The following is a 13,810-nucleotide window of genomic DNA, read 5'->3' as shown; positions in this document are numbered from 1 at the left end:
ATTATATTCTGCACATTGATTTTTTTTTACTAGAGATTATTTCAGATATTTCAGACTTATCTTAAAAATTTGGCTTACTTCTCCTCAATTAAGAGTATGTGCACAGTGACATTCCTTTGAATCATCATCAGTTAAAATGATTTGCATTTACCATGTGTCCTTTAAATGGCATTCACTAAGCAGGGAAAGAACACCTCATCATGACTCATGTAATTGTGTGAACATGTGTGTATGTGCCTATATAGACAAATAATCACTATGAGAAAACTTACCTAATTGTTCCTTAGTGCGCAGAGTATTGAAGCATGGTTCTGAGATAATTTGACAAAAGAGCTCCAAAAACATATTCTCAGAAGTACTCTGCATATCTGTCTGGTAATATATTTCAATGCCACAATTGTTATGAACTTCATTTCTCTGTTGATATACAAACCACCCTCCTAAAAGACAAAGTTAAAACAAAGTTAAAACAGTTAAGTTCACAAAAGATACATTCTTATTGTCCAGAATTAAAAAGGTAGTGGAAATTCTACTTTAAAAGTCTTAAACCTTTTATTATAATTCCATTTCATGAGTGATAGACCATTAACAGATCAAGCATGGTTTTTGTGAAACAGGCAAAGAAATTATTATTTTAACATATCAAAATGTCATAGCCTAAGCATATCAGAAAGTGAATTGGAACTTGTCTCCTTTCTCCTCAAGCAAATACTGTTGGAACCGGAATGGAATTCTGTATGACATCGCATGTATACAGTTTCAAAAGACAATTTATCAGAAGCATTTCTGGACATAAAAAATAATTTAGCATTTAACACAAATAGCTTCTTCAGCATATAGTAGTTTCCAGAGGCAGCTGATCAGCTACAGTAATTGGGCTTGGCTGTGTAGCCAAAAATGTCATCAGTCCTGTATGACTCCCAGGATTCTTTGAATCTCACTTCTTAAATGGAAGATTTTTTGCACAATAAGAGTAAAATCATAAAAGCACTATGAAACCAAAAGAAATTATATCAAAAAAAAGTTTTGTGTTATTGCTTTTTTCCCCCCCTCAATAAACAAGAGGTTTTCAGACAATCCTCCACTGAACATTCAATTAATACTCACAACTGCTCAAAGAGTGACACTTATTAAATATGAAAACTACATGTAGCAAAGAATGGGACAGGATTCCTGTTTCCATAAATCATACAGAGTGAATAAGGAACGAAGGCCAACTTATGCACATACTTTAAAAATGGTATCAAATTCATTTTCAAGTATGACAGGAAAAGTCATAAATTCATGTGTAATTTTACATAACAAATCCACAATTTGCTAAATTTGCAGTTTAAAGTAAATTGAAGTAAATCTGACTTTGAAACAAACTCCACAAAACAGAGTACTATTGATCTTAAAATGCCATTAGCAGACAAAAAATCTTGGCATAATGTGCATTAAAGATTTATAAGTAAAACATTTAACTTACTGTCAGGAAGTTGCACTTCCCTGTATCTCACTAGTTGACTGGGAAGGAGTGGCTTTGTATGAGCATGCTCTATGAGAGTGTCCTCAACCATCTGCATAATTCCTAATGCAGCCTGGAAGAAAAAACATAAGAACTGACTTTCATATGCAAGTGTATAAGCAATTAGGAAGGAATACAAGCTTCACTCCCCCCTCCCCTTTCCTTATTTTACTACATGCTCCATACATTCAGCAGTCACTAGCAGTGTTTTGTAACATCTCCTGCTAGTAAAATGTCCCAGAGCTAGTATAATATCTTGACAGAAATACTGCTATGCCAGCTTTCCAAAGACAGAATGCAAAAATGTTCATGTTTTAAATACAAGAAAGGTATTGCATTTTGTTTTTATACATACATTCAAATATTTGATTAAATTTCCCTACACAAGTACATGCTGTAACTATTTTAACTGAAGACAGAACTAACATTTTCTGGTTTTTACTCCCAAAGAAACAAGTGAAGGTTGAGGGTTGTTTTTTATGGACCACCATTCTTGTTCAGTTTTGTCCAAAGCAAATCATTTGGCAGGATCTTGGATTGTTAAAGCTTTGTATGTTAGGCTGATACTTTTATATTCTATTGAATAGCAGGATCTGCAGCACATCATTCCTTACGCAGCTTGATCACATTACAGCAAAGACATGCAACAGAGACTTCAAAATATTTAGATCATAATCTGTTTTTTATTAAATTTCCAAGAGCAACACAAGGGCAGCACTTAGCCTAATAAATCTAAGTGGAAAAAATGACACTGTCATAGTCCCATAAAGATAAAAAAAGATAGTAATACAAAGTCAAATTATGAAATCACATTTGGCAAAGCTGCATTAAGATCTAAAAGGTTAAACTAGCCTTCCATTTTTAATGCTGCTTTTAACTAAAAACTGTGTTATTAAAGAAAGTATCACACCAACCTGTTTTGTTATATTGCCATGGAGAAGAGCTTCGATGTGTAACCGTGACAACAGCTGAGATATAAAGGCCTTGAGGCGGGGAAGAGTGACATCTAGAATAGATATTAACACAGTTAAATCAATGATATACATTTTTACATTAGGAAGTACCTAACTCATTACTAGTTAAGGAATACTCCTTGGAAGAAGAGAAAGTCATCATAATAAAAAAGTGAATCTCTACTTAAATATGCAACATTGGAAAGTTTCCAGGTCTAAACAGCAACACTCATCATATAGCTTGCTTTGCTTAGAATTCACATATCGTCTGACCCAGATTCCAAAAAGAGAAGGAAAAAAAAGAAAGCCTTCTTAAGCCTTCTTTCCAATTATTCTGAGCAAACATTCCCTCTCCAGAGAAAATAGTTGCAGTCATTCAGGTGGTGTTCCAAGATAAAGCCTTAGATATTAACTAAACATGAAGCATGCAGTTTATAAAGCTCAAGAAACACATTTTATATGTACCACCTTGAATTACAAAAACTCAACTGAAATATGGTGTTTTGACAACATCCTTGCAACAAACAATACACAAGAAAAATATTTTTGCAATATTTCTCAGAGCACATACACACATTCTATGATAGCCTACCTTTGTAAAGCAGTTTTCATATATAAAGCAAAGTATAGTTTAAAATACAGAATCAACAGAATAAGAGATGAAGGATGGTTAAATGTATGAGGGTGTTCATCCTGAAGTCAATAGATTCATTGTTAATTCCCTGACTCCACATGAATCCCTACTTCTTTTTATCTTAAACGTGCATTACAAGACCTTTGGAAAAGAAAACGGTCCTTTTACTGTTGCATAATCCTCATCTTAATTTTTATCTCTAGAACTGCTTATTAATAGTGCAAAAGATTGGGGTTGCACTGAGTGAGAGAGAAGATGAGAGGAAAATAATTCACGCTTGAACTCCCTGTATTTCAAGCAGATTTCCAGCAACTCTAAGTAGACAGCATTCCATTCCAGCATTCCATTTTTAACCGTTCTGATGCTGAATAGAATAAAATTAATTTTGTAAAGACAACTTACACAAGAAACAGAACATTTGTTTTTGAAATGTGGCTGTCATTAAGACGAATCTACTGCCATGAAAATCAGCATTAGTTTTGTCACTGACTGGCAGCACTGGCACAACTGCTGATCTCTAAGATATCTGCAATCATTCAAGAGACCATACAGCTAAATATTTATATTTTTGTCCTGGAGCAATCCTGTGGAAAACTTCATACAGCTCTGTGCAGCTGGCTTTGCACATCTAATGAAGCAGTGCTCAGCATCAGAACTTTAAACAGTATGGTACGTGTCAGTCAGACAATTAAGGATGTGTATTCTGAACCCACCCCCCTCAAATAAAAACCAAAGCCAGATATTTTTCTTGAAAATAATGTCTCAATGTATTCCAAGGAGACAGTACAAAATATTTTGCAAACTGTCCCTGTAACAGCCTTTAGTTATAACACTATAGAGATAGGGAAGAGTTCTTCAGCAAATACCAAAATCAATTAAATCTCTTAATTTAAAATCCCCAAACCACAGGGCACTTCTTTCTTAAGAACCACAGTCTTCTTTATAATCTTTATTATCTACAGAAACTGAACTTAGGATCCCTTGACAATTCAAAACAAAACAGTACGAATGTTGGGAAGAAGTACAATGCAGATACACTTCAAAGTGTCTGCAGATGTCAGCTGGAATCCTAGAAAATTTAGTTTTGGTTTAAGCACTGGTGTCACTATACTCAGGCTTCATGTCCACAAAGCCATTAAAGTTTTCAGCAACTTGCTTCCCTAGCACTGGCAGGAAGTTGCATTAGATTGATGGCAAGGCCAGCTCAAGTTGAGTCCATACCTTTGGACAGCCCTTTGTCTGACCTATTCAACTTTCTAGAAACTGGAGGACAAGGGCACAGGCATCAACACCCAGGAGAGTCAGCATGGGTCTGGCACTGCAGGAGCTCACTTAAATAACGGGCAGAGTTCAAAATAGGTACCTTCATTAGTTATAAGACATTTTCCATTTTAAAAAAATGAAAAATAATAAACTTTAAAATTAGCAGAACATTACCATCAAGAGCTTCTTTTAATTCGTCTTTGGTCCAAGCAACTTCTGTCATCAGGAGTCTGAGATAATACATCGCATGCTGGTGCGGCTGTTCAGCCCTGAAGTTGTTAAGCGATCTCATGTACTGAAACAAAATTGAGTTTAAATTATAGAACTCCATACCTAAACATGAAATATTAACCCTCTACTCTCAACTTTGTGTACCACCAAAAAGGTCCGTTTCAAATGCCAAGAACATTCTCCTAGATCAATTCAAAAGCCATGTTAAATCATCTTAGTAATAACATGGGCTTGTGAGGCTATGGATTAAGTAGTTACCATTAAGATTGTTTAAATGAGAATGAAACCAAACTTCTCCATAAAAATAATGGCTGAAAGTTAAATGATTGTAGACAGAGCCTAATTAAGTATGTTAGATCAAGTGGCTGTAATCAGAAAACATGCATTCTATGATGACTGTCCAGGGAAAAGTAAAACTTGTCTAATAGAAAATGTATTTTTCTCCCAGTTAATTTCTAACTATTTCAGCCTAGGGAAAATACAGAATTATCTGAGAAATTTTTTGCATTCTATTCTTGAATAAAGGAAGTATGAGAGAAGAATCAGTGAGCTTCTCCAAAGGAACCCCTTCCTAGTCCAGATGTACCTTTCCAAAATAAACAAACCCTTTTTCCTCTACAGGAGGAATTGGAAGTGTGAACTAATAGCTTCATTAAGTCGGAATCTCCTGGATCTACAGATATGCTAATTAGCACATCATATCCATTACAAGACAAAAGTAACTCATTTCAGATCGCATGGGTAAGAAACAACAAGCATGAAGTTGCTGAGGATGCATCCCTCTATCTGCTCCAAACATAAACAAGCAGTTACTTCCCTAATCTGCAGGGGTAAATGTGTGGGGAAAACTTGCCATCTCCCCAACTGATTTGACTTTTTTGTATTTTGTCCTTATTTTATATACAGAAACGGTCTATGTAATAACAGTCTGTAAAATGACAGAGCATGCATAATACAGAGACAAAGCTTAAGCAAACCATAAAGACAAAGAGGGGCAAAAATCTCAAATTAAATGAAAATTACCCCAAACAGATCATTCACAGACTTGTGTTTTTTTCATTTTTGCTTTTGTTTGTTGTCATTTAGTGGGTTTGTTTGTTTCACCTTTATATTTGTCACAACTAGTTAAAACTTTCTAACTTATATTCCATATATATAGATGAGTCACTAAATTTAAGAATTTAGATACGGAGAACTCGTTATGTACATAAACAACTGGTTACTTTTGCACCAAATGATCTTGGCCCAGGAGCAAAGGTCCCCTTCACCTCTGGAGAGAAGAAATGTTGCTTTCCCCCTTCATCCTATGTGTCTAGATCCCACTGGGGCCTTTCCAAATTGTAAGACAAGGTATGAAATTTTTCTTTTTCTCCTTCTTGATTTCTACTCCCATCAAAGCAAGTTGCAATCCCTTAATCATAAGACTGACCGACTGAAAGAAGATTGCAGGGCCAATTATTTTAACCAAATAATTTAATATTGACACTCTGAGGAACTCACAGCCACAGAAATAAAAAAGTTTTCACAGTCCCAATGAAGCAGAATGTCATTTTGAAGTTGCATGGATAATTAGCTCTCAAGATTTCCCTTCAAATCAATGCATTCAATTTTAAACTACTCTAAAACTGCAACTTTTCACGTAGCTTACCGCTTCCTTGATAATTTCAAATCTTTTTTCATCGATCTCAAAAGTAGCCATTTTCTCTATGATCTTCTTGAGCAAGATATGTTGCTTGTCATTATAACCTTTTACAGAGAGCTATGGAAAAAGTGCATAATTTGCTTTAAGTACAGAAGATGAAGAATAAAACAATTACCAAATCTCACATAATTCAATGAACAATAAACTTTTCAATCTAAATTCAGTGTTAATCAACATTAACTTACACTAAATTAAAATCCCTCTACCCAAAGATAACTAACTGATAAATAAAATATTGCATATTTACCCAAGAGTTATGAATGCAGAGAATTAATGTAAATTCATATTAGTGTAACTGCGTTGTACTCAGATTCTTTTTAAGTATTGAGTTCATTCAGTAAAAATATGTTTGGAGTACTGAAATGGTTTTACTCTAGGTTTCACATTTTAGTAATGGAACTAGAGTCACAGTCTTCTTAAGTATTACCTCCAATTTACTTTTAACTCTGTTTCATATTTATCTTGTTGAATAAAAAAGTATTTTATGTGTAAGTAAGCGGTAGTATGAGAAAAGGGGTACTGCCAACTACTACACAACTTATAATAAAGGATGGTGCTGCACTGAAACACCCGGCTAGTTAGTCTACAATCTTAGAGATACCAATCTAATCAAGCAGATTTTATGAACGCATACATAAAGTAATTAGATAATTAAAACACAAAACAAACAACAAAACAACAATACACATGCTATATGATTGCATCATAGGTATAGAAAGTTTTGCCCAATGAAAAAAAGGCATAAGAAGGCCTTTCAGGGGGAAAAAAAGTCTTCAAAACTTGGTATGCAGGTGAAACAATAGGATTAGTGCAGTTTCTTTATCAGGATAAAACTAAATTTTAGGGCACAAAACAATATGCAGGTCAAATTCTGCTTTCTACTAGGAAGATGTTTTTTCTTCTCCAGTTACTGAAACGTATCTAAACAATGAATTTAAAGAAAGAGATATAATAAATGGATTTATGGCAAAGGTTGACATCCTAGATTAGCAGAAGAACCCAGTTTTATAAACATGTGGGTGAGTATTCTTAGTATAGCTACTATCCTTGCTTAAAGTATCAACACTATACAGTTAAACATATTAAATATAAAAAAAAACTCTACAATGTAGAAAAGAGTATTAGAAATTCCTAAGTTTCAAAACACAATAAATGACTTTATGTGAAAACACAGTCTTTACAATAGAGGAATATGAAGTTCCTAGAAAAAACTGCTAACATTTAAAAGAACTCTAAAATTCTAAACTCTGACTAGAAATGAAGAAAAATTACCCCCACCCCACTCCTCTAACCATGGAGACTTCAGCAAGCTTTGAGTCTGAGAACAGATAACCAAGTTATCAGTCAGTTAAGTGAATGCTACCAGGAAATGAGATACTGGATTTGTATTGGATAAAAAAGAAATTACAAGGATAAAGAGCCAGCACTTTTTCATACATAAAATACAAGGGCAATATACAGTATGTTCTCTTAGTAAGATGACTTCGAAAATAACACAGGAAATTTCAAAATAAGTTGTTATATAATTAAGTTCTGTTAAAAGCTTTTCTTGACCATCACGAGAGATTATTAAAACTTCCTACCATGTATCTCATACGTGAAGGTAAATTAAAAAATAACCATTCATCATATCATCAGTATTTCTCAGTGAAATATTGCCACCACTTTAAAATATATGATAATCCACACAATAAAACCACACACTAACGAAAAGACATAAATATCCAGCAATGCCTTCTAATGAGCACATGCACAATCCATTTCCATAGCTTACTACAATAGAATTAGAGGATTATGACAGAACATGTAAAGCTAAAGCTCATTCAACAGAAACTTTAATCTTTTCATATAGAAACTAGCAATAGCACTTTCGAGATTACCATGCAAGCAAGTGAAAATGTGAACTACAATGCAACAGCTGCACTGCACACGTGTTCACATGACACTGCAATCTCAAAGAGGTCATTCAGTACTAACTAAAATGCACTGCTTTGCTTTGTCTTTAGTTCACGATATATATGCAAGGGAAAAAACATTAACCATCTCATTTAGAAATGCAGAAGTCAAATGTTTTCTCCAAGCTCAACAATTCCCAAGCTGTTTAATTTCCTCCTGTGTTTTTTTCTTACTTACAAGTATTGCATTCATTCCTGATGCAATGCCATAGACCAAACCTGAGAGGCGTGCTGCATATGTATACTCTTTTAAATCATCCTTCAATAACCTGATAAACAGGTATGTCATGTTGCAATGGAGAGGATCAGCATAAATGTAGCGACTAACAAAAGAAAAACAAAAGAAATGCTTTGATACCTCAAGCAGTGACAAAGTAATGGATGAAGAAACATGACTGAAGAGTATGTATATGCAGCCTCATGATCAGTAGTCCTTGTATAGGAAAGCTGAAGTGTGTTGTCTACTTAATAGCATAAAAAAGGGTCTTCTACCCCATCAGTCAGAAAGTTTTTAGTAGGTATCTGACAAACTGAAATAAAACTATAAGCTTGGATTAGGTTGCTTTTTTATTTCTTTTAAATGAAGGAAGAAATCTTATAACTAATTCATTTCATGAATGACATAAAAAGAAAGAAGAAATTTGCTTCATATGAATGGAAAGATTGTTGAAGACTTTGAACAAAATTCAACTTAAATTCAAATCAAAGAAAGGATGGTTAATAATCAAGATCAAAAGCAGTAACAGCCTTAGACCCACAATGGAAAAAGCTGTTTTTTTAAATAAATGTCCTTCCATCAAATCAATATAAAAATGTTGATGAGTGGAAGTAGTTTTAAGGCTCTAAGCTTTTCCTTGATTTGGGTACTTACATACATCCCATAGATGGTATTTTGGAGATCATAGTTCAAGCCAGCTAGTTCTGCTGCATATGCATACTCGTTGAGGGAGTCTTTGAGTAGTTCAAGGTACAAATAGGCCATGTTACAATGCAAGGGATCCACGTAAGCAAATGGGCTGGAAGAAAGTGTTGAAAGTAAAATATGCAGTTTAAAATTATTTCTCCATTTCTTTTGGCCTTTTAAGTTTGATCTGAAGGAAGCAATATTTACTGCAAATATGCTGATGGATCCCGTTATGAAGGTCTTGAAGCCAAATATGAACATACCTGAAAATAATTATTTAGCTTGCTTATGGTTTGAGTGATGCTAAATACACTGAAGATTTCAAGATAATCCCTTACTTGTGCTGATAAATCAAGACATGTTATATTTACTTTGCTGCGTAAGTCAAAACTCACCAAGGATAAAATAAATTAAATACATCCTGGATAATCAGCATTATTTAACAGACTAGAATGACAGCCCATGTATTGAACATTAATTTGATTAATACTTCCATAACAAAACAAAGTAGTTGTTATACAAAGGAAGACATTAGCAATTTGTGGTATGAAAAACATGCAGTACATCCTCAATTCAGCTTAGAAAAGAGGTTTTGCATACTCACTTTCATATCACAGTAATTCTTTCCTATATCATTTTAATGGAAACAACCATAAAAGCTCTATTTTTGTATAATTAGCATCTGATCGCTAACGCTACTGCCACAAATTTCTTAAAAATAAATGCAACTCAAAGACTCGAGCCATGTTTCGACAGTACTGGTATTTGTTAAATAGCTCTGTAGTTTAACAATTTGAAAATTCAAGTTATTTGTCAAAAAATTATTTCTAAAGCTTTTGAAATACATATAAATTTATTATCATTTTCACAGAAATAATGTGCAGTATCTAAGACAAATTGCTGTAAGGATTGGGCTTGCAATTCAAAAATATGCCGTTTTCATTTATTTTCCCTAAGCAGCCACCAATCGTCAAATTCAGGGCCATGCTATTAGATGTTTCAGCTCATAAAGTGTGGTATTTGATGATGTACGCCAGTATTAATGAAGTAAAATGAAGACAGATCATATCACTAACACACACGCCAACAACTTTTGTATACATTAAGAAGGTATTTTTAAGAAGGTTCCTAATAACTTTAAGTAAGGCTTTGACTTCTTCATTTTAGATTAAGGGACTAAGGAAAAAAAAGCACAGGAAATAGATTACAAGAAAAATCTATTAAGGAATACATTTGTGCCTTTTAGACTGAAATCACATCCTAGGATATGCTGTTTTACTACTGCTCTGCTAACCATTCTGGGCTTGGGCTTGTATAACTTAAGCAAACAGGTCAGTAAAAAACAGGACTCAGCTATTTGCATTTCCCTCTACAGTAAGAATTTTCCACAATGAGCAATTTTTCTAAACCCAGTGATGCAAGTCCAATTAATATTGAACTTTTAAAATTAAAACTGAATTAAAAGCAAGGTGTAGGTCAATCCTTTGTTATCTTATATCTTCCTCCAAACTCATTATATTCTTTCCCATTAGCTGGCAAAGGCCAATAGGGAATTTCAAAACTAATGAAGACTACTAAATCATTAGCCATTGAGTAAAAAATAACAAAAAATTATTAAAATAACAACGTTCTGGGAGTTGTTTTGTATTACTGACAGCTTAATAAGTAAATGCTTATTTCTAGTCTACCTTTTTATTCTTTTTACTAGACTTGAGGAAGCAAAACAACTCAATTGCTGATTATGTATTGAAACAATCTTAGTCTGGTCTTTTCCTCGTTTCAAACATGATCTGCAAGTGACATAGCTGGAATCAGTACTGCAGCGCTGATAGTGTGTTACCTTAAGAGCTAGCATTTTTAATCAAAGGCTCTCAAATTGCTTGAAATAGTTCTTAACCTGGAAGGTAGCACATATCCTTAATATAGGTTAAATATAATTAGCACTGTATTTTAACATCAATCTCTGAAACTTGAGAAACAATATGCAGAGTTCATAATTACCATCAGAGAGTTTTCAAAGCAATAGCACATTACATTGGTGTTTTGCATCCTTTTAGAAAAGGATACTTGTTAAGTTCTGAAGTCATAACTCATAAAAGCAAAAGCTCTTAACCATCCAGCTTTAAAGGAAGATGAAGTTCTGTGACAGAGATTTTTACTATGGTGTGTCTTTAATACCAGCCTTGCATCGTGCCACTTACCCTAGTGTAAGTGAATCTTAGGAGTTTCGGTTTTGGAAAATGGTGACTTCAAGAGATTCATATAGTCAGACTGTTCCTATTGGATTTATATGTTTGAGGGAGAAAGCACCCTCAGCAACTTTGTATTAATTCACCTACACAGTAGTTGCTGCTAGAACATCTGGGTCAGGAATTCTTCCAATGATCCATGATGATTAGGGGTGCAGGTAGTAAAAATCTGCCTAGTTTTTTCCTATGCTGTTGAAGCAGTCTGTTACATGAACTGATTCTTGCAACCTACTACAGCATAACTGTCAGTCTGATCCAGAATGAGCCGAAAACTTTTTATGAAAACCATGTTATTAAGATGGCACTATTGACCAATTCACTTGGCCCTAAGAGTCACGGGTGTTTTAATCCTGTTTCACTATTAAAATACTCTACATGTCACCCTTTCTTCTAATGACCACCTGCATGGCCAGTCTCAGCGAAATTTGCTAAGAATCCTTTTAAAGTATCAAAACCAGACAAATCTGCTTATCACTTCTCTTGGAAGTGATGTAGCCAATATTGTCAAAATATCTTCACATCCATTCATATAAGATTTCTTTTTTTGTTTTTTAATAATTAAAAAAAAGAAATCCAAACAGAACAACCTTCACCCACAACCCTACGAACAAAGCCACCTTTCCACATGTGACCATTCCTATGAGGAATGCGGCAAATCATCAGATTTAATAAATTAAATTAGCTAGCAAAGCTGAGGTACTCCTAGCTTTTTTAAATGGTCTTTGGTCTCATTGAGACCAAGTAGAAACCTAACTGGGAAAAACTGTCTCCACATTAAGCATATGTGCATATACCTATACCCTTATGTTCTCCACATAACTATTTGTTACTATTTTTTAATCTTTCATAAACTGGTTTACAGATTGAATTCCTCATACCTCATTTGGAATTAAAAACAAACAAACAACAACTGCTTAACAAAGTTAGTCCCCAGCAATAAAATCCCATTTGCTAATCTGGCCATACAGAGTTCAGTGGTAATCCATCGGGTGAGAACAAAAGGCTGCAAAGTTTTGCATTTGTTGTTCTCATTTTCATCTTTCCTTTACTGACAAAGTTAAAACAGTTGTAACATTTGTCCTGTAGTTGCAGAATGAAAGAGGAAATGCCCACACAACCTATTTTCCCCAACTAGCGGCCAATGGTAGTTCTGACACATTCAGAAAAAACGCTCCATCTAAAACTGCCAAGGTCAACTAGAAAAAAGGTTAGTGCTTACTCAGAACAAGGACTCAACAGCCCATCTATGAGCAACCATCCGAGCCCATCTAACAGCATTTTCAGCAATATCAGTTAAACATTTTATTAGGCCAAAGGAGCAGAGATACTGAAATTATTTCCACCTTCTATATTCTGAGGACAACAGTATTTATTTATTTTTTAATTAAATTATAAAGTTATATATTATTACTCCAAAGGAAGGATCTGGAACACTAAGAAGGTATGTCATTTTCATGCTAATTTAAAAAAAAAAAAAGTAAGTAAATAAATAATCCTATGATTAAAATAATGCAAGACCAGAATTAATGTAACAGCACTCTGTCATGCATCCTGTGGTAAGAATCACACATTCATTGATAGATAGTGCAGAGGGTGCTCATCTAAAAAAAGTTAGTTACTGGTGTCAAATAAAAACCTACAATTTTAAACAGTTAGAATTGTATACTGGTGAGCATTATGCAAATTAAACAGATTTTGAATGAAAAAGAATATCAGAATAGTATCTTATAAAGAAAGAATTTCAAAACAGTTGTCATTTAGTTCTTAAATGAAAAATACACTCCCATTTTAAAAGAGTTGTACTGCAATTTGCAGTAGATTTTATTAGATGTACTAGATATAGAAAATAATTTTTTAAAAAAAAAAAAATTGATAAACTTTTCCTGTTAATATATAGATGAAGTACTTCCAACTGCTTGCTACTCATCTACTGCATAATTTATATGAGCTTTCCTGTTACCTCATTCTTACTGCATATTCCACCAAGGACAACTGTTTTAAAGCTGCAATACATGCAAGGTTTTTGTCACGGAAACACAGATTCCCAACAAACAAGAAATTTTCAGAGAGCAGTCTCTGTTGTATATTTAACATACCATACCTGAAAAACTCAAAGTTGAGACAAGCTTTTGGCAAAAAAAATTTGTCATCTTGCTTGAACCACAGTTTGCTCATAGCAGTGTCCTGAAAATATAGCAGTGAAACATAGCAGTGTCAAGAAAAGAGGTTAAGTCACCTAACTGTCACTGTGATACATTAAACTATTAAAAGTATATTAATCACTTCAAATCTTAGTTTAAGTGTTGTCCCCTTAAATTCACATTCTTGCTATATAAATTTATATGTAAATCCATTGATTCTTATTGAGACTCTCTTCTTACCATACAGCATCTTAACATACAGTACTCATCT

General features: G+C 33.9%; 1 protein-coding gene across 3 annotated transcripts in view; it reads right to left on the bottom strand.

Moving 5' to 3' along the window:
* Positions 1-13,810, bottom strand: part of IDE (insulin degrading enzyme) — a 65,779-nt gene that overhangs the window by 15,201 nt on the left and 36,768 nt on the right. For 2 of the 3 annotated variants that reach the window (XM_035329526.1, XM_035329524.1), the window contains exons 14-20: positions 13,500-13,582; positions 9,117-9,261; positions 6,237-6,347; positions 4,532-4,652; positions 2,422-2,513; positions 1,469-1,580; positions 273-440 (exon numbers count right to left, since the gene is read on the bottom strand). In XM_035329526.1, the coding sequence (XP_035185417.1) occupies positions 273-440; positions 1,469-1,580; positions 2,422-2,513; positions 4,532-4,652; positions 6,237-6,347; positions 9,117-9,261; positions 13,500-13,582 (832 nt within the window). Of the gene's footprint in view, positions 1-272; positions 441-1,468; positions 1,581-2,421; positions 2,514-4,531; positions 4,653-6,236; positions 6,348-8,423; positions 8,569-9,116; positions 9,262-13,499; positions 13,583-13,810 lie in introns of all 3 variants that reach the window. The other variant, XM_035329525.1, reaches the window with a different exon arrangement.

The sequence above is a fragment of the Oxyura jamaicensis genome, chromosome 6 (assembly GCF_011077185.1).
Source record: "Oxyura jamaicensis isolate SHBP4307 breed ruddy duck chromosome 6, BPBGC_Ojam_1.0, whole genome shotgun sequence".
Lineage (NCBI taxonomy): Eukaryota > Metazoa > Chordata > Aves > Anseriformes > Anatidae > Oxyura > Oxyura jamaicensis.
Note: the sequence above shows the minus strand (reverse complement) of the source record. Positions and strands in the feature narration are given on the sequence as shown.